The 20415-nt window shown below is 36.6% G+C and overlaps 1 protein-coding gene and 1 long non-coding RNA gene across 3 annotated transcripts in view; both read right to left on the bottom strand.

The window, feature by feature from the left end:
- Window positions 1-20415, bottom strand: part of LOC127840982 (structural maintenance of chromosomes protein 3-like) — an 85237-nt gene that overhangs the window by 27199 nt on the left and 37623 nt on the right. For both annotated transcript variants that reach the window (XM_052369455.1, XM_052369454.1), the window contains exons 3-17: window positions 19004-19042; window positions 18171-18310; window positions 17184-17263; window positions 15839-15917; window positions 14783-14900; window positions 14147-14261; window positions 13407-13548; window positions 12856-13020; window positions 10720-10841; window positions 9505-9649; window positions 7731-7903; window positions 6993-7092; window positions 5370-5530; window positions 3428-3569; window positions 2882-3032 (exon numbers count right to left, since the gene is read on the bottom strand). In XM_052369455.1, coding sequence (XP_052225415.1) covers window positions 2882-3032; window positions 3428-3569; window positions 5370-5530; window positions 6993-7092; window positions 7731-7903; window positions 9505-9649; window positions 10720-10841; window positions 12856-13020; window positions 13407-13548; window positions 14147-14261; window positions 14783-14900; window positions 15839-15917; window positions 17184-17263; window positions 18171-18310; window positions 19004-19042 — 1872 coding nt within the window. The remainder of the gene's footprint in view (window positions 1-2881; window positions 3033-3427; window positions 3570-5369; window positions 5531-6992; window positions 7093-7730; window positions 7904-9504; window positions 9650-10719; window positions 10842-12855; window positions 13021-13406; window positions 13549-14146; window positions 14262-14782; window positions 14901-15838; window positions 15918-17183; window positions 17264-18170; window positions 18311-19003; window positions 19043-20415) is intronic.
- Window positions 11454-12682, bottom strand: LOC127840986 (uncharacterized). Its single transcript, XR_008030659.1, has 2 exons — window positions 12192-12682; window positions 11454-11630 (listed from the first exon to the last, which is right to left on the bottom strand). It is a non-coding gene; the product is annotated as an uncharacterized LOC127840986 (long non-coding RNA).

Raw genomic sequence — 20415 nt, 5'->3', positions numbered from 1 at the left:
TATTCAATATTATTTTTTTTTTGGCCAATGTTAAAGTTTTCGGACGGATAAACGCCATATATTGGACATTTGACCTTGAAGGATGACCTTGACCTTCACCTTTCACCACTCAAAATGTTCAACTCCATGAGATACACATGCATGCCAAATATCAAGTTGCTATCTTCAATATTGAAAAAGTTATGGCCAATGTTGAAAGTTTTCGAACGAACAGACACCATAAATTTGACCTTGACGGATGACCTTGACCTTTCACCACTCAAAATGTGCAGCTCCATGAGATACATATGCGTGTCAAATATCAAGTTGCTATCTTCAAAAGTGAAAAAGTTATGGCCAATGTTAAAGTTTTTTTTCGGACGGACAGACATACTGACGGACAGTTCAACTGCTATATGCCACCCTACCGGGGGCATAAAAATTATTTTTGGGGGGTTGGGGGTGGGGATATAGTGTGAGGGTGTGGTGGTTATTTATTAGATGATCTTTAATTTAAAACAAGATGTGTTTGTGAAACACAATGTCCCCCTATATGACGTTTGACCTTGTAGGATGAACTTGATCTTGACCCTTCACCACTCAAAATGTGCAGCTCCATGAGATACACATGCATTTCAAATATATAATTGCTAGCTTCAATATTGCAGAAGTGAAATTACATGAGCAATTTTGACCCATATATTTGACCTTGAAGGATGACCTTGACCTTGACCTTTCACCACTCAAAATGTGCAGCTCCATGAGATACATATGCATGCCAAATATCAAGTTGCTATCTTGAATATTGAAATACTGCAAAAGTGTACATTAAACGAGCGATTTTGACCCATATATTTGACCTTTGACCTTGAAGGATGACCTTGACCTTTCACCACTCAAAATGTGCAGCTCCATGAGATACATATGCATGCCAAATATCAAGTTGCTATCTTCAATATTGCAAAAGTTATTGCAAATGTTAAAGTTGGCACAAACCAACCAACCAACAGACCAACCAACAGACCAACAGACAGGGCAAAAACAATATGTCCCCCACTACTATAGTGGGGGACAAAAAAAAATAATGGGGGGGGGGGGATTCAGGGTGGGGGATTGGGGGATGGTTTGGGTGGAGTCTATTGTGGTATGTCAGGTAAGAGTTGTTTTGTCAAAGTATCAATCGAATCTAATCATAAATAAAGAAGTTATGGCAATTTTAGCAAAATTTAATAATTTGACCTTGAGAATCAAGGTAATTCAAAGGTCAAGGTAAAATTCAACTTGCCAGGTACAGTATCCTCATGATAGCATGAAAGTATTTGAAGTTTAAAATCAATAGCCTTGATACTTTAGAAGTAAAGTGGATCTAAACACAAAATGTTACCATATATTCAAAGTTACTAAGTCAAAAAAGGACCATAATTCCATAAAATTGACAACCAGAGTTATGCAACTTGTCCTTTACTGTCCCCTTATGATAGTTTGCGAGTGTTCCAAGTATGAAAGCAATATCTATGATACTTTAGGGGTAAAGTGGACCAAAACACAAAACATAACCAAATTTTCAAGTATAAAGGGCCCATAAGTTCTTCAAAATGCCAGTCAGAGTTACATAACTTTGCCTGCACAGTCCCCTTACAATAGTTAGTAAGTGTTGCAAGTATGAAAGCAATAGCTTTGATACTTAAGGAATAAAATGGACCTAAACAAAAAACTTAACCACATTTTAAAAGTATAAAAAGGGCACATAATTCTGTCAAAATGCAAGCCTGAGTTATCTTACTTTGCCTGCCCAGTCCCCTCATGATAGTAAGTAAGTGTACCAAGTTTGAATGCAATAGCTTGATACTTTATTAGAAAAGTGGACCTAAACGCAAAAGTTAACCGGACGCCGACGCCAAGGTGATGACAATAGCTCCATCATTTTTTTTCAAAAAATAGATGAGCTAATAAGAGAGCATGTTTAAAACGCACTAAGTGACCCCGTTACCTCATTTTTAACCCGGCATGACCCATATTCAAACTTGACCTAGACATCATCTAGATACAACATCTGACCAAATTTGGTGAAGATCGGATGAAAACAACTTGAATTAGAGAGCGGACACTTAGTACCGACCGACCGACAAGCTCACTCCTATATACCCGGTAAACTTCGTTTGTGGGGGTATAATAACTGATTTCTATGTGGTTACAGAATTTTCAAAACAAGCACAAAAGCAAACAAGCAGGGTAGGGATAGAGACTCGTTAAGGCAATAGCTGCCCACCCTTGCTCTATCAATACACTTGAACTGAGACAAGATTTTTAGGAAATATTCAAGAACGTCACAAAATGTATGGGCCACTGCCAATTTCATCTGTGCTAATGCACTTACCAGGTATATGTTTTGTCAATGACACAGTAACACATCCAACTGGGACAAGTGTTGTTTTTAATTCTTGCACATATGCGATTCAGTGTTTTTTTCCCCACCATTGTGGGAAAGGGGCCGGGTCCCTTTGGGTTGGGAATTTTTTTCAAAAAATTGCTTCAAAATTGAGAATACAAGTGTTTCCAGTATTATTTTTACTTAGGTTGAAATTATATGGAAAGGGGATGACCAAATTATTGAGATCTAAAAATAATTATTATTTTTTGAATTTTTAGCTCTCGTTTGGGAAAAATAAATACTTTGTTTTCTATTGGGAATGGGGCCGATTACCGAACCTGATTTTGAATGAAAAACACTGGGATCCTTCCCTTATTGACATAAGCAAGATTAGCGGTCACAATCATACCGTTCTGCTGACAAATATCACAGTACACAATTCTAAATTTTAATCTTAATTTGGATACCACATTATACAGATCATCAATAACTACAATTTTTTTTATACTTCTGATCCCTAAAGTAGCCTACCATCTAGTGTGATGCAGTCCAGATTCTGTGTGCGTGCAATCTGGGTGGCCACTTCCATGCTACGACAGATCAATGTCTTAGAGAACACATGCTTCAGTGCGGCGGCATATTTGTCAGAGTAGCGTAGCTTGCTGATCATCGGTATGGCATCCTGAAATAGGATGTACAGTTTGTTCTAGTAAATACATGATAATTTGTAAATAAATTTTCAAAAATGATGATGTACAACAACATATGGAAAACAAAGTTTAAATGTTTTTTTTACCTGAAAAAACAACAACAATAGCAACAAACTTGCAAATCATATTCAAGTTTGGTATGATCAAATTATGCAGATTATAAGTTCTTGATGAGTAGATTTACATATCTTTTGTTGCACTAGAAAAGTGTGAATATGTAATAAGCAAGCCCCCCCCCCTCCCCCAACAACCAAACTAAAATGGTTTTATTGGTTGGGCAACTTTTTAAGGACTAGTGTTGGTGATATTTTGAATAAAACAAAATAAGGAATCCTGAAAGAGTGAACCAACATTGCAGTGTACTTACATTTGTTTCTGGGTAGATAGTGTCTCTGTTGTCAAGCCTGTTGAGAGGCATGAAAGTTACCTCCCCTGGCAGCCCCTTTCTGTTCATCTCCTGCAGGATTGCGGTACCAGTGCGGTCACTGTCCACGACGTGGTGAAACAGTCTGGAAAAAACACATTGAAACAGACTATCAGTGAGATAGTGTTTGTTAAAAGTTTTGGTGTTGTTTTGGTTTCTAAAACTGGAATGGCTATATAATGAAATTATCATGATCATGAACAATATCAGATGACATAAAGCATAAATCAATGTATTGGAATACATGGCAAAGCTGGAAGCTTTCCTTTCAAAACCAAAAGCATAGTTGGCCATGCCCAGCATTGTATATAACAACTTGGAACACTAATCTATGTGGAAAACAATTTAAACTAGATACAACATCTGAGAAAGTTTGGTGAAGATGAAAACAACTTGAGTTAGAGAGCAGACATGTGGAATGTGTAAAACGTACTAAGTGACCCTGTGACCTAGTTTTTGAAATGGCATGGCCAATGTTCGAACTTGGCCTTAAGATCATCTAGATAAAACTTCTGACGAAGTTTGCTGAAGATCGGATGAAAAACTACTTGAATTAGAGAGCGGACACCATGCTGAATGTTAAAAAAACGAACTAAGTGACCCCGTGATCTAGTTTTTGACACGACATGACCCATATTCGAACTTGACCCAGACATCATCTAGATACAACATCTGACCAAGTGTGGTAAAGGTCGGATGAAAACAACTAGAGTTAGAGAGCGGACACTTAATACGGACCGGCAGACAGACAGACCGACCGACAAGCTCACTCCTATATACCCCCCTAAACTTTGTTTGTGGGGGTATATTTTATTCACATTATAATTAAATTATTCAAACTTTTACACTCATAAATGTGGCAAACTTAAAATTTATCAAGATGACAAATGTTAACACTCATCTACATCGATCTGATAAATTATAAAACTCATCCACAAGCAAAATGTTGAGCCCCACCCACATGGAAAATGTTTACACTCATTAATAAGTTGAATTGCACTAAAACTAGAGCTTTGTCAAAGATGTGACAAATACCCCCACATGCCGCATTGACACAGAATATTTTGCATGTTGTCTTCACAGAAAACAGCGGACACCATGCTCAATGTTTAAAATGCACTAAGTGACCCAGTGATCTAGTTTTTGATCCGGCATGGCCCATGTTCAAACTTGACTTACACATCATCTAGATACAACTTCTGACTAAGTTTGGTGAAGATCGGATGAAAACTACTTGAAATAGAGAGCGGACCCCATGCTCAATGTTTAAACCCACTAAGTGACCCCGTGACCTATTTTTTGACCTGCCATGACCCATGTTCGAACTTGGCCTAGACATCAACTCAATACAACTACTGACCTAGTTTGGTGAAGCTCAGATGAAAACTACTTGAATTAGAGAGCGGACTCCATGCTAAATGTTTATAACGCACTAAGTGACCCCGTGACCTAGTTTTTTCCCGGCATGACCCATATTCGTACTTGACCTAGACATACTCTAGATACAACATCTGACCAAGTTTGGTGAAGATCGTATGAAAACAACTTGAAATAGAGAGCGGACACTTAATACGAACCGACAGACAGACCGACAGACAAATTTACTCCAATATACCCCCTAAACTTCGTTTGTGGGGGAATCATTAACTTTTAAACATATTCACAATGTAAACTTACACTTGTTTGAGAGACAAACTTTTACACCTATCCACATGGAAACTTTTTCATTATAAGTACTAGTTATTATGTTTAATAAATGAACATATTAAATAAAAGGTGAAACAAAAATACTGAAATTTAACAAACTATATAAAATATTTAAATTCAAATGCTGCCTAAACACTATCGTAATTTCTGTATCATTCGCAGCAATTAATGTACACACCTTCCCCCAGCAGTGACTTCTACACAAGTGAAGAACGTCTTGTCGCAGTCAAACATCTCAATGAGCGTGCCATAGTATCCGTCAATAAGCTCCTGGTTGATGCCCTGCTCTTTGAAGGACTGTAGCACCTTCTGAACACTCAGTATACCATTCAGTGTAGCCTGCAAACACAAACAACTCCATATAGTCTTAAAACAAGAGATTTGTTTGTCAGAAACACAATGCCCCCTACTGCGCTGCTTTGAAGCCATATATTTTACCTTGAAGGATGACCTTGACCTTTCACCACTAAAAAAGTGCAGCTCCATGAGATACACATGCATGGCAAATATCAAGTTGCTACCTTCAATATGGCAGTCGTCATAATTCGCACTAGTCCGACAGCAAAAAACTAGTATTTTTTCTTTCGGGCTTGTAGGAAATCCAATATTACAAGCCTGACGTGCTTGTACAATTCATTAAACAGAAAACGAGTTCCACTTTCATTTTCAATATTTGTAAACAAAGTTCTGAGCCGCTTAAATCAACAGCCGCTTATGTTTTAACACACTGCGCACACGTGCTGGGCAATCAGCCGATAATTGGATTACTGCGCATAAAGCACATGGTTTTGTGGTTCCCGGATTACTTTTATGTAAAATAAATGTTTTGCGTTTTGTTCGGGACACAGAGAGTAATGGCCGAACAGTTGTCATTCAAGTACGTCGTTGAGGAATGCGAATCTGAGGTAACTGTGATTGACGCATTTGTCAACTTGCTTTTTGTAGAATAACCTGGCACTTAATTGCTTATATATTTTCTGGTGGTTCAGGTTTGCTCTCTCTTTCACATGGATATATGGGATACATTTCTGCTAATTTTTTACCTAAACTTTATGTATATATTTATAATTGTGATTTGATTGAAATCCGTGTGTGAAATTAATTTCTTCTTATTTCAGGATCCGAAAGAGGCTGGCTCAGATGACGAGGAAGCTAACTTGGATGAGGATGAAATTAATAAGAGATTTGTATTGTATTCTAAAGATTGAATAAATGAATGCTTCTTTGGATGTTTTATGTTATGTTTATCTGCATTTTTAACAAAAATGTTTGGGCTAGTAAAATCTGACTCAAGCTTGTTCAAATTCCCATAGTACTAGCCCGACTTGCTTGTAGATTTAAATCTGAATTTAAATGACTGATATGGCATAAGCAGAGTGAAAATATACATACCAAATATAACACATCTGGCCATAGAAGTTTCAGACATACAAGCTTTTTTAAAATATAAATTCTAAGCCTTAAATTGCAATCAGTATTTAACAGAAATTCTAATATGAAAAACCGGCAGAACTTTTCTGATCTTTAACGCAGGAAGAAAGAATCTTACATGCAAAACTTCAGATAATATGGAACAATATTTTGCAAGTTTCAATGTTTGACGTTGAAAAGAGTTTCGAGACATTCTCCTAATAAATTGTGTCTATGAGCAGACAGAAAGACGGACAGATGTCCTGGGAAATTCTATTATAAACCCCTAATTACTTTGTATAACTGGTTACAATAAACTATTTTGATTCAGTTATGCATAGTAAAATAGACTGGAAGGTTCACTAACAACTCTTCACTAAGTACAGCCTACCTTGCCTGTCATGGACCTCAAACCCTGCTCCTTCTTGCTAAGCTCATCTCGTAGAGACACAAGGTTCTGTTGTAGAACGTTTTCCTCCCTCCATAATGCACTTTAACATACACAGTATTAACAATAACATATTTGTGGAGACATTTTCCTTATTATTAATTCATAAAAAAATTTAACATGCCTGTATAATAATTAATTGGCTGTTTAAAGTTCTGATGCAAAGGCATTTACCAACCACAAATCAAAATTAGAAGGTATTCTTTATTTGCTGAAAATCCCGCATTTACCATCAAACAATAGCTGTCACCTTAGGATGACATATGCCCCCTATAAACGCTTTGATAGAAGTTATGAGCATTTTTCGAAACCTAAACGCAGATTTCGAAACCTAAACGCGGAATGTTCAAGGTTAAGGTCACAGGGGTAATTTTTTTTTTGTGCGTATGGAAAGGCCTTGTCCATATACACATGCATACCAAATATGAAGGTTATATCTCAAGGGACATAGAAGATATGAGCATTTTTCGAAACCAAAACGCAAAGTGTGAAGGACAGACGGACAGACAGTCGGATCACTATATGACCTCCTTCCGGGCATACAAATCAAAATGAAAAGGACTTTTTTTTATTGACTTCTAATAATAATTGTGCAAAAATCATCTAAATTCTTATATTATTGGACAAAAATATCAGTAAGTAACACATCAGAATAGATGATTGCCTCCAGCCGGCCCGTACCTCCGTTCGTTCTGGAGCTCGTCTTTCTTGCCCTTCATCTCGTTGTAGCTGCGGTTGTTGGACTCAATGATCTCCTTGTGCTGCTCCACGCGCTGGTTGATGTCTGTGATCCGGGTCTCCAACATCTCACGCCGCTTCTCCTCCTGACCAGTGTCCTCTGTCAGCTTGCGGATCTGAATGAAATAATATCAGGGGTGGAATTGTCTATTGAGGATAAATAATGTGATAAAAAACGAAAAAAATACAAATATCTTACCTTGATTGCATCAAAAGAAAAATGCCTTTCAAAGTGAAGATCAAAACCTGTACCTCAACGTTGGAGTGTACAAACCTTATAAACTGCAAACATATCTGTATTCTGTGATACTTCGTAAGTTTCCTTATTTAGGGTTTGACTATATTTTCAATTTATCTTTAAAAAAATATCTGCTCTTAAACGGCATTTTTGATGGTTTTAATAACAAAACAAATTTAAACGTATTTCCTTACATATCACTATTTTACATGAGAATCTTTGTGTAAATACACCACACCATTCTCAAACAAGGATATCAGTAAAACTGATGGATGCTCCCCAATGATGCTTTGTCGATATATGGTTTAATTGTGTGGAAAAAAGTGTGACCATGAGAAAATCTATTATTAGCCTCAGTGACCTTGACCCCTGTGACCTTAAACCTCATCAAAAAGGAAGAGGTCCATGCAAGGTACCTACATCCCAAATATATAAGAGATCGATCAAATATTGAAGGTGCTATGAGAAACTGTAACCAAAGTGTTACCTTAAGAAAATCTATTATTAGCCTCTGTGACCTTGACCCTAGCGACCTCAAACCTCATCAAAAGGTAGAGTTCAAGGCAGGGTACCTACATGCCAAATATGTAAGAGATAGGTAAAGTATTGAAGGCCCTATGAGAAACTATAACAAACGCGTGACGGAAAATCTATTATTAGCCTCGGTGACCTTAACCCCAGTGACCTCAAACCTCATCAAAACAGAGGTCCATGCAACGTACCTACATGGCAAATATGTAAGAGATTGGTAAAGTATTGAAGGCCCTATGAGAAACTGTAACAAAAGCGTGACAGAAAATCTATTATTAGCCTCGGTGACCTTGACCACCAGTGACCTCAAACCTCATCAAAAAGGTAGAGGTCCATGCAAGGTACCTACATTGCAAATATGTTAGAGATCGGTAAAGTATTAAAGGCGCAATTAGAAACTGTAACAAAAGCGTGACAGAAAATCTATTATTAGCCTTGGTGACCTTGACCTTAAACCCAGTGACCTCAAACCTCATCAAAAGGTAGAGGTCCATGCAAGGTACCAACATGCCAAATGTGAAAGAGATTGGTTAAGTATTGAAGGCCCTATGAGAAACTTTAACAAAAGCATGATGGAAAATCTATTATTAGCCTTAATGACCTTGACCTTGAACCCAGTGACCTCAAACCTATCAAAAGGTAGAGGTCCATGCAAGGTACCTACATGCCAAATATGAAATTGAAAGAGATTGGTAAAGTATTGAAGGCCCTATGAGAAACTCTAACAAACGCGTGACGGAAAATCTATTATTAGCCTTGGTGACCTTGACCCCAGTGACCTCAAACCTCATGAAAATAGAGGTCCATGCAAAGTACCTACATGCCAAATATGAAAGAGCTTGGTAAAGTATTGAAGGCGCTATGAGAAACGGTAACAAAAGTGTGAAGGAAGGAAGTATGGAAGAACAAACTGGCAACTAAAAATTCTCGTTCTGTGCTTTAACTGACCTGTTCCTCCTTGTCTTTGATGGCCTTGTTGAGAGACTTGAGTTCATTCTTGATCCAGCTGTCCCTATCGTCTCTGGAGGTGAACTGGTTACCTCTCCCCTGCTTGGCATACAGCTCCTTCCTACGCTGCTCTGCTGCCGCCAACCTGTCAGCCAAAATTGTTTGCTCCTATGTATCCATTTGTGCACCATTCTGGGGAAACTGGGCTAAATGCATGTGCGTTAAATGTAGTCCCAAATTAGCCAGTGCAGTTGGCACAGGCTAATCAGGGTTGACACTTTCCCTAAAAACTGGATTTTTGTTTAAAATAAAATTAAAATTTCTGTAAATCAAATCAATATCGATTTTAAAACCAGAAAAAAGTGTCACACAGGCTAATCTGAAACGACACTTTAAACACATGCATTAAGCTCAATTAACCCAAAACAAGTCTCATTTTAGTTCGATTGCATTGAAGGTCTTAGGTTTATAGACATGCTCTCCAGTTTTCTCGTTATTAAAATCCATAATTGGTGCCTGTTGAAAAGACTTGGGTCCATATTTTCCAAATCCATTCTTACACTTTGAACAAAGAATAAACCAAGACAAAAGGTCCATGCTGGCCACAAATGCTCACCTTAGTTTGAGGTACACCAAGAATCCAAACTGGAACCAGTTACCTAGTTTTTGGACATGTGACTTGGCAAAGGTATTGTCAAAAATAATATTTTAACAAGATTGAGTGATAAATAAGGACTCTTAGTGGTCACACGATTCTTGTAAAATTTAAAAAGGTGACTTACTTTTTGAATGCATTTGAAGTTGGCCGAGATACTCTGAACACTCTGACCAAGTTTTGTCAAGATTGAGTCAGGACAATGATTTTCAATGAAACAAAACACTTTTAAAACTTGGTCAAACTATTGTTACACAAAAACAGCCCCACCTCTCCCTTGTGCCCATTTTTAAGATAGCCCACATTAGACGCTGGTGGCAGCCAATGCTAGTGGTCACTTACTCTTGTGTGCACTTTTCCTCCCTGTCTCTCAGGGACTCATACTGTGGTGTGATACTTTCAAGGCTCTTACTGCTGTGTACACTTCTCCTCCCTGTCTCTCAGGGACTCATACTGTGGTGTGATACTTTCAAGGCTCTTACTTACTCCTGTGTACACTTCTCCTCCCTGTCTCTCAGGGACTCGTACTGTGGTGTGATACTTTCAAGGCTCTTACTTACTCCTGTGTACACTTCTCCTCCCTGTCTCTCAGGGACTCGTACTGTGGTGTGATACTTTCAAGGCTCTTCTGGGTCTTAGCAATCTTTTCGTTACACTTGCGGAGCTCCTCTTCTAACTTTTTCTGCAATTTTGCAATACAGTAACATGAGGTCATCCACTTTTTTTAGGCAGTCCAGCTTTATCTGCATAGTACCTTATAGCCACATAATCTCATAATTCAATAAAGTCTGTGTTTATATATAACATTATATTGGTTCTATTGCCTTTGGCAATACAATTTGGATCATTGTTGGTTTAGTCAATAGATTGTGTTGAAAATACGACTTACAGTTGTACATTGTATCAGATCTTAACTTTTCATAGTTATAGCATATTAGACGATAATATTTTCAGACCTTTATTATTTAAATTCCCTTATTTATAACCCCTAATGTTAGTGACAATTTTTTTAAATGCTTTCTTTTTTTCATATGAAGATGCATCACAAGGGGTTTTCTGATCCCTAATTCAGGATTTAAGGAGTGTTAACAATATCACATACCAGCCAAAGTTTTTTCAGTGCCCTTTAATGGCCAAATGAATGTTTACAATTAGTTGTGTACTACAGGGTTCCCTCTGGGCTTTCAAAAGTTGTCGCCACTTACTTTCGCCAAATTTAAAAAGTTGTCGCCACACTGGGGCTACATTTGGGCAATGAAGATCATGTTATTATAATACAAACAAAAACTGAACATTTACAGTATGTTAAAGGAATTGATTTAATAACAGTAGTATTAATAATAACAACACATTTAACATTGTTAATTAAATAAAGGCACATTCAATCAGTTGTAACTCTTGTTGATTGACACCTTCTTAGCAGCCTGAATATGTTGCCACAGTTTTGGTGCTTCAGAAGCTTTATGGTATTCTGAAAATACAAAAAGGGAAATATAATATTAATATAATACTAATAATAATCAATGAATGTGAAGTAAATAAATAATATAAATGTGTGCTAGCATATGATCTACTACATAGAGCCCTTAACACAACAGTCAAATAAAATAAGCATTTGTGTATATCAAATGTCAAATTGATTTCCATGTGCTAAACTATGTTTACCTTTTTTTTTAAGGTACATCCGGTAGTGAATGAATTGATAAGTGTTTAGGATATAAAGAGTTCACACAGCATAGATTGTGTGTTGGAAATCATATTGAAGGAAATGAAATTCTGATAAACAACTGTCTTTGTTTGGTTTTTGTTTGTTAGCTGGTGAATAATAGCGGTGGGAACGTTTGCATTTTGAATGAGTCTCAAAATAAGCAGCATCTAATGTTCACTTTCTAAAAGTCGTTTTACACTCTGAACTTGCCATTTTGACGAGTGAAACAGCAATATGTCACCGTTTAAATAGAACCAATAGATGTAAAATGTTTTACTATTTTCTATAATTACATCGATTTTTCTAAAAACAATCGATACTTACCTTTTTGATTGTCATTGTTGTCAATTTAACGGTCTTGAATCTGCTTCGAACACTGTGACAAACACTTCACATTTAAGCGCAAAGTCGGTATATTTCAATATTGCCTTATCTCTGAAGCAATAAAACTGCCGACCAATTAAGATAACTTGCAACAACACCCCAGATAATCGCAATTATCACCATAACATGCCACTTTGCGGTAGTCGGCAGTCAGCACCACGCTCCATTGATTACAGCTGTATCGCTTACACCATGGAAATCTATAGTATTACGACTGCCGTAAAGCGGCTGGTAAACACAGCGTCTTTTGTCATTTTAAGAAAATATGAACGCAGAAAAATGCCGATTTTTTTAAAATCGCCATTTACGAAATTTTGTCGCCAGATTTTTTATTTTGTCGCAATTGGCGCCAATGGCGATCGACAGCGGGAACCCTGGTACTACTATAAGTTGAGAAACAAATATATAACATTGAATACATATGGTATACATTGTTATATCAACAGCTTTAATCAGCTCAGGTAAAAACTTATAATAATGAATGTATTTTAAGACAAAATGTTTCATGAAGACTTTCTAGAATATTTACATTTTATTATTGGAATGAGTGATATAATTTTTTTAAGGCTTAAGCAATGATAAGCCCTGAAGCAATTTCTGTTACCTTGGTTTTAGCGTCTCCCTCGAGGTCCTCCTGCATGTCTTTGATGGTGAGCTCCAGCTTGGCCTTATCCTTGGTGGACTCTTGGTTCTCTGTCTGCAGCATGTCCTTCTCCTCATGTACAGTCTGGGTGCGCGTCTTCAGATCCTTCAGGTCCTTCTGGATCGACTGACAACAGAGAATTGTTATGGATCTATAATTAAGATCGGTTGTCAATAGATAAGGATAGTTATGGATTCATATGGATTGACCGAATAATAGATAAGATTTTTTTGACCAATTTTGAATGGTAATGGCAATTAACAAGATGATTAATTTGTTGGTTGATTCAGATTGTCTGTCAATAGAAAATGTAATATTTGGACTAGTTTAGGTTGCTGGTGAAGAGAAAAAATGTTCGGACACATTTAGTTTGTCTGTCAACAGAAAATAATAATTTTAGACTGTTATGAATCACCTTTCAACTTACAAACTAATTTCGATAGCATGCTAACAAAAATCAACATTTTTGGACACATTTCGACTGCCTGTCAATAGAAAGCCGGCACTGGTACCTTGACTTTATCATTGGCCGCCTGCTGGAGGTCTCTGTATTTCTGGGTCTGTGCTCCGCTGTTGTCTCGCTTGTCCTGCAGCTCATCTAGCTTCTTTTTGGTGTCCCTCAACTCGTGGTCGTGAATGGTGTACTCCAGGGACCTGACATGAGGAACAGTTAAAGGATGACACAAGGGAATGTACAACGAGCATGAATCTATTGTATTTAATTTAGAAACGCTCCACAGTTACAATAGCTTTAACCCTTTGCATGCTGGGAAATTTGTCGTCTGTTAAAATGTCGTCTGCTGAATTTGTAAAATTAGAATTTTTGAAATTTTTTTTTCAAAGAATACTATCAGAATAGCAAACAGTTTGGATCCTGATGAGACGCCACGTTTTGTGGTGTCTCATCTGGATCCAAACTGTTTGCAAAGGCCTTCAAAATTCGGTTCCCGCACTGAAAGGGTTAAGATAAACCTATAATCATCATCAGCAGCAGCAAAACCACTTAATCAATACAGTCTTTACTGATTAATTAAACCTTTGCATGCTGGGAAATTTGTTGTCTGCAAAAATGTCGTCTGCTGAATTTCTAAAATTAGCATTTTCTTTGATTTTTTCAAAGAATACTATCAGAATAGCAAACAGTTTGGATCCTGATGAGACGCCACGTTCTGTGGCGTCTCATCTGGATCCAAACTGTTTGCAAAGGCCTTTAAAATCCGGTTCCAGCGCTCAAAGGGTTAAATCATTTTACCTCCTCATTTTGTCCCACTTCTGGTACTCCTTCAACTCTTCCTTCTCATTCTCCAGAGTCATCAGTCGCTCCTCAATGTACTTTAGCAGGTCGTTGATCTTCTCTCGCTTACCCTCTGTAGTGGGGCAAGGAATATCATATAATAATAGCATCAGCCTTGACATGCGTAAATGGGACTAATACCATATGCTGTCAGCTTAGTTCCAGCTGAAATGGGGCAAGGAACATCATATAATAATAGTATCAGCTGTGATGTCACATGCGAAACTGGGACTAATACCATTTGTTGCCAGCTAAGTTCCAGACCAGCAAATATTTTTCCTCACAGGTTTCTCCAAGGAATACTTAATACTCCTCCACTTACAAACTACACCTTGATTATCCTTTTTCCCCATAAGAAGCAAATTGAAAATGGCTTTTAAATCAGAACAAGTCTGTTTAGGTTTTATGCTGTTTGCTGCTGATCAGAATCTAAGGGTTGGAAATGAAGCCTTTAAAACTAAATGTAACTTTCTAAGGGACTACAAATGCATCAAAATACATATCTAAGTGGTTAAGGGTTAAAACATATTTTACCCTTTCCAGGATGTAACAATATGTTCATACACCATAAACAATATTCTCTTATGTTCTCACCAGTTTCTCTGAGGATTTCCTTGCTCTCCTCCTTCCTCTCATCGTACACCTTAGTGCCCGCCACCTCCCTCAACAGTTTCAGGCGCTGGGAGTCCGGCGCAGTGGCCATCTGGTTGATCTGTGAGACATTCATAGCACAACATTATTGATTAGAAATGCTGGGAGTCGTGCGCAGTGGCCATTTGGTTGATCTGTGGGACATTCATAGCACAACATTATTGACTAGAAATATTAATCAAGAAATAATGGTAAAACATGTATGCACCAGACAGTGACATACATTTATGATCTAGGACTCCGAAAGGTACAGGGTGCTGTTTAAAAGGAGAAGAATGGAAACAAATTATTTTTGACAGTTTCTAATAAATAAGTATGTGCTGAGTTCAACTTTACGGACACAAAGAGTTCATTAACATATTATTTAATTGAAAGTGAACATTTGCACAAACATATAGAATTTCTAAAGATATTTAATATTGTTGTTCACTTGTGATGGGCAGGAGGGTGGATTCGAAAAGCAGCATGATGCAGCTACCTGCCAATTTTAAATAATATTACTTTTTGGCAGTTATCATTAAAGTTCGTTACAAAATACTGCTTCTTGTAGAAATCAGCAGAAGACCTTCGTACTTGGAACGGAGATTGACAAAAGCCCTGACCTGGCGAATAGTACCCAGAGGGATAGAACGATTCAAGAGACTATATAAAAGAAAGAGCAATACGCCCAGGGGGATAGACTAATAAAGAAGCAATGGACACGTCAAATCTATAATTAGATATGGGTTAACAGAACAGTGGGAAACCTATTTATCACGTCTGGAATCGATCATATTTTGTTTATTTTGTTTGTCTAAATTGCTGGACACATGGCCTACCCCTCCCCCCAAAACAAAATCTTATCGGATGTACATGATTCACGAAAACGACCTCTGAAAAGCCAAAAAATACGGAAGTCCGTTATAATACTGAACACTTTCACCCATGCGGATGTATGGATACAAGTCAGAAAGGATCAAGATGGATATATTTTCTACACAATCAATCAATGAAACTTACTTTTCCCTGCTTCACTATGTAATAGGGATTACTTCTAGAAAAGCCAGCACTTTCTAACAGGTTCATCACATCACCTTTCCTGAAAAGTGGTAAAAAATGGGTTTGAACAAATGAACTCAATAACAATACAAAATAATGAACTTACTCCAAATATCTGTACATGTTCAGTTGGGATTCTTTGATTAAAAAAATATCATGAAAATTAGGGCTCAAAATTAACGGTTGTCCGATTGCCCCTGGCAAGTAAAAGTTGGGTCCGGGCAAGTTATTTTATAATCTAGTTGTCCGCCCGTGCAAGTGCATAAAAGAACAAAGAAAAACGTGTTTCTGTGGTTAAATAGTACAAATAATCACGAATGATTTGCCTAATGCACGAATTTACCTCGGCGATTGTTCATTGCTGAAGTCCGAACTAACTACGCATGGTGCCCATGGATTTCCAAATTTATTTTTAGAAACGCCGTAAATGGCTTGGGATTCCAAACATTGGCTTTCAAATGCTATTGTGTTGGTGTTTTCAGTCACGAACAAAACTTCTTAAATTATTTCACTATATAAAAACAACAACAAATAGCTTCAGTTTATATATATTTCATATTTTGCGACAAACATTTTCAACAATCTTTTGCTTTACGTCAATTAACATTTTTGTTATGGTTCACGTGTTATTTACAGTACTGTTAGCAGATGAGAAATGTCTAGTTTATTTAGCTTTGGCTTTATAAGTAACTGTAAGTCTGCAAAATCCAATGAAAAAATGCACAGAAAAATCATCCAGTGCCAAAAACAAATTTAAGCGAAAATGCAACTTTTTACCAAAATGGAAAAGTGAGTTTGAATGGTTGCGGACAGAGGCAAGGTAGGTAGACCTGTGTTTACTGATGAAGATGTGGAGGAGATTGACCATTTATTATTTCAATAATAATCAAACATTGGTACAAATCTACATTTACTCTTAAATAAGACTTTAGTTGCTGTAATCATTTTGTTAAATTCGCAAAAATACAAAAGGTTTTGTGGTGTATCATTTTGATCTTTATAAAAAAATATGAGGATTACAGTTAATGTGATATTTCATGTTAGGGCAAGTGGCATTACGTTCAGGGCAAGTAGATTTTGTAAGTACTTGCCCGGCAGGGCAATTAGGTTTTTAGGTTAATGTTTAGCCCTGAAAATGCATGCATCAATTAATGTCCATGCTGTTTTTCCTGTTTATAATGTTGCATTCTGTGCAAGAATATGATGTAATGGGGAACAAGCACTTTTAAATTAATATATATTTTTTTAAACACAAATTTTTCTTTTAAGATTAGTTCTCCCTAATAATTTCCATTCATGTACTTACGTGACCATTTTCTTGTCCAGAAAGTACTGGTCTTTCTTTGAGCCGATCACACGACGCAACACAACTTCATCTTTTTCAATCTATATCAGAACAAGTAATGTCATCGGTATACATGTAAATACATTAAAACAATTATTTACTGATTATTATTTTTATAATGTACATATAATTAAATGGAAATGTAATTATGTATTCTATCTTGAACAACATTGAATTGCACACTGATGGCCTTATAGCAATCACTTGAGTTCAAACATATTAATTGTTGACCTGGTGATCTAGTATTTGACCCCACTTGACCCAGATTCAAACAAGGTTTTTCTTAGATTTGACCTGGTGACTAGTTGTTGGACACAAATGACCAATATGAGCAATCTATTGGAATTTTTCATTCATAGCAGTTAGCAAACATGTTGTTTAAAGCATTTTTGCAAATTTCTTTGGCTGCATTTTAATGTGGTTTGGAAGCAACATATTTTAAAATGACTTGCTTTCTGTAATGCACAGAATAGTGAATAGATCTACGGGTTATATATAAATATCAAATGTGTCTTGTTCTGTGAAAGCTGGTCATAATGCATGTGCGTAAAGTGTCGTCCCAGATTAGCCTGTGCAGTCCGCACAGGCTAATCAGGGACGACACTTTCCGCTTAAATGGTATTTTCCGTTTAAAGGAAGTCCCTTTTTACCGAAAATCTAGTTTAAGCGGAAAGTGTCGTCCCTGATTAGCCTGTGCGGACTGCACAGGCTAATCTGGGACGACACTTTACACACATGCATTTTGCCCAGTTTTCTCAGAACGTGACTGAAATAATGAACTTCTTTGTTCAAGCCTCAGTTGTTTAAAAGTTGCATAAAAACGAAAAGTAGATCAACAAGATCTCTATATTTGTCAATATATCTCCAGCATATTGACATACACAATTATTTACAATTTAAAATTTAAGTCCTTATTTACTCTTGTAAAATTTTGAAAGTATAACTTACAGGAATCCTGTTGTCTGAGTTGTCAAAGATGACCTCCACAAAGGCAGAGATGACGCGGGGACCAGTGCCCTCGTGTAACAGGGCCTGCCTCTGCTCGGGTCGCAGATGACTGAACTCGTCAGACAGCACAAACTGGATCGCTGCATGTGAGACAATAGTAGCAATTACACAATTACATTTATTAAGTTTTACAGTATTAAGAATACTTTTAAGAGGGGAATTTAATATTAAGTATAACTCAAGATTTAAAAAATAAGCCATGAATTTGATTAATATTTTGGTTGAATAGCATGGTGACCTACATGTTTGTAATGAAATCCTTGTTTCATTATAAGGTACATAAACTTTGACATGTTTTCTATAGTTTAGAAGTGGTGCCAATAAAAAGCCCTAAGAAGGCATGAAAATACCACTTGTCTGCTTGAGCTGAATATTTTGGCTTGTTATTTGACCAGGCAATGGTAGGCTTTTTGGTAGCATATTGTAGGTCAATAAACCATTGATGTGTACATATGTAAATATGTGTTGCATAGGTTTTCAATAATTCTATTAACTAAAAATAAATTACAATCATGATAGAAATCACTGCCATATATTATGAAACAGACTGAATGAATAAAATATATTTTCTATCCCTTCACAATAAGGTTCCTATGAATTGAAAGCTGTGTTATGCTCTTAATGATAGATGAATTATGAAAGCAGATAATTTGAAACACAAATTTTAACAGCCGTACCAACTTGTTACAAAATACCCTGAAATGATCTGATTTAATCTTTTCTAGTTATTGGGCAGATAACGAAAATAGTCAATATTACTGTTAAAATCTCACCATAGAAGAAATTACTTTTTCCAGACCCATTTCTGCCAACTGCAATAAATAAAAGAAACAGTATTAAAAAATGTATTAATTATCATAATAATATCTACCTATTGATGATATATGGTGAAAGTTATGTCCTGCAGATAACATGTTCTGAGTCAATTATACATATAATGCAGAAAAGCTGAAATACATGTACTGATATATTTATATACATGAGAATGATTATTTTAGTTGACACAGTGATCAACATATAAACAGTTAGTGCTCAAGCTATGACTAAATGGTAGGGCACAGCACCCTGCAGCCCAAAGGTTCCACTCTGCCATCTTGGACCTACACCATGGCCTATTAATCTGATCCCAGTATTACACAGCAAATTCATTTCAAGTTACAGAAATTTAGCTTAATTGTTACAGTGCAACTTATTGTATTTATAAAATAGAAACAATATTTTAATTGAAATGTGTGTAAAATGAAATATATACATATACAACACATGCCATATTGAAAATTTGCCACAAGTGTAATATGACGGTGTGCTAAAGTGTCCTTTTTACAACAGAGCTCCATTTTCTTTTCAAACCATAGCTGGAGCACTGAACAGTATATTCCTTACGAAATGTGCACATAATATTAAGTTCATCTCCAAAACATATATATACAGGGATCATATCATTTTCAGTTTTGTCGGTCCTAGACCGATTGGGGTCATGAAAGACTGATTGAAAACAGGGCTCGAAATTAACACTCGCACACTCGCAAAATGCGAGTGAAAAATACCGATTGCGAGTTAAGTTTTAAGCCACTAGTAATTTTTTGCGAGTAACGAAATAGTGAAAAAAAAACAACAGTAATATTGCTTAATGCGTTCGACATCCTGAATGCTAAACCATATGTCATAGAACGTCCTAATACCCCTATGCGGAAGCGCGCACCTTGTATATAGACTAGTATACTTATAGTACAGATACGAGGATGGTATTGGTACAAAGAACGTTAAACAGTCGACTAATTCACACATGTTCATTGAACTTGAACAGACATGGCGTCGAAGCGAAAAATAACTAGTTTCTTTTTGCCCACAGATTGAAATAACAATACGAAAGATAAAGCAAAGTTAACTGTTGAATAAAAAAATGAAATTAAATTATGTTTCCAGCAAAATTTGCGAGAATGTTTTTGATTTTGCGAGTTGGTATTAAAGCTGCTCGCAATGTTTTGCAAGTAGAAAAAAAAGTTAAATTCTAGCCCTGATTGAAAATCCCAAACATTAGGTCCGATTCTGTTTGCTAAAATTTCCATGTCATGAAATCGATTGCGAGTTACATACAGTGCACATGCTTACACACCCTAATTACATTTTTATCTTGATTATGTGTCATAAACCAATTGCTGCAGTCTCTAAACCGGTCAGGATC

Source organism: Dreissena polymorpha, chromosome 8, assembly GCF_020536995.1.
Source record: "Dreissena polymorpha isolate Duluth1 chromosome 8, UMN_Dpol_1.0, whole genome shotgun sequence".
In the NCBI taxonomy this organism is placed as follows: Eukaryota; Metazoa; Mollusca; class Bivalvia; order Myida; family Dreissenidae; genus Dreissena; species Dreissena polymorpha.
This window is presented reverse-complemented; position numbering and strand designations above follow the sequence as displayed.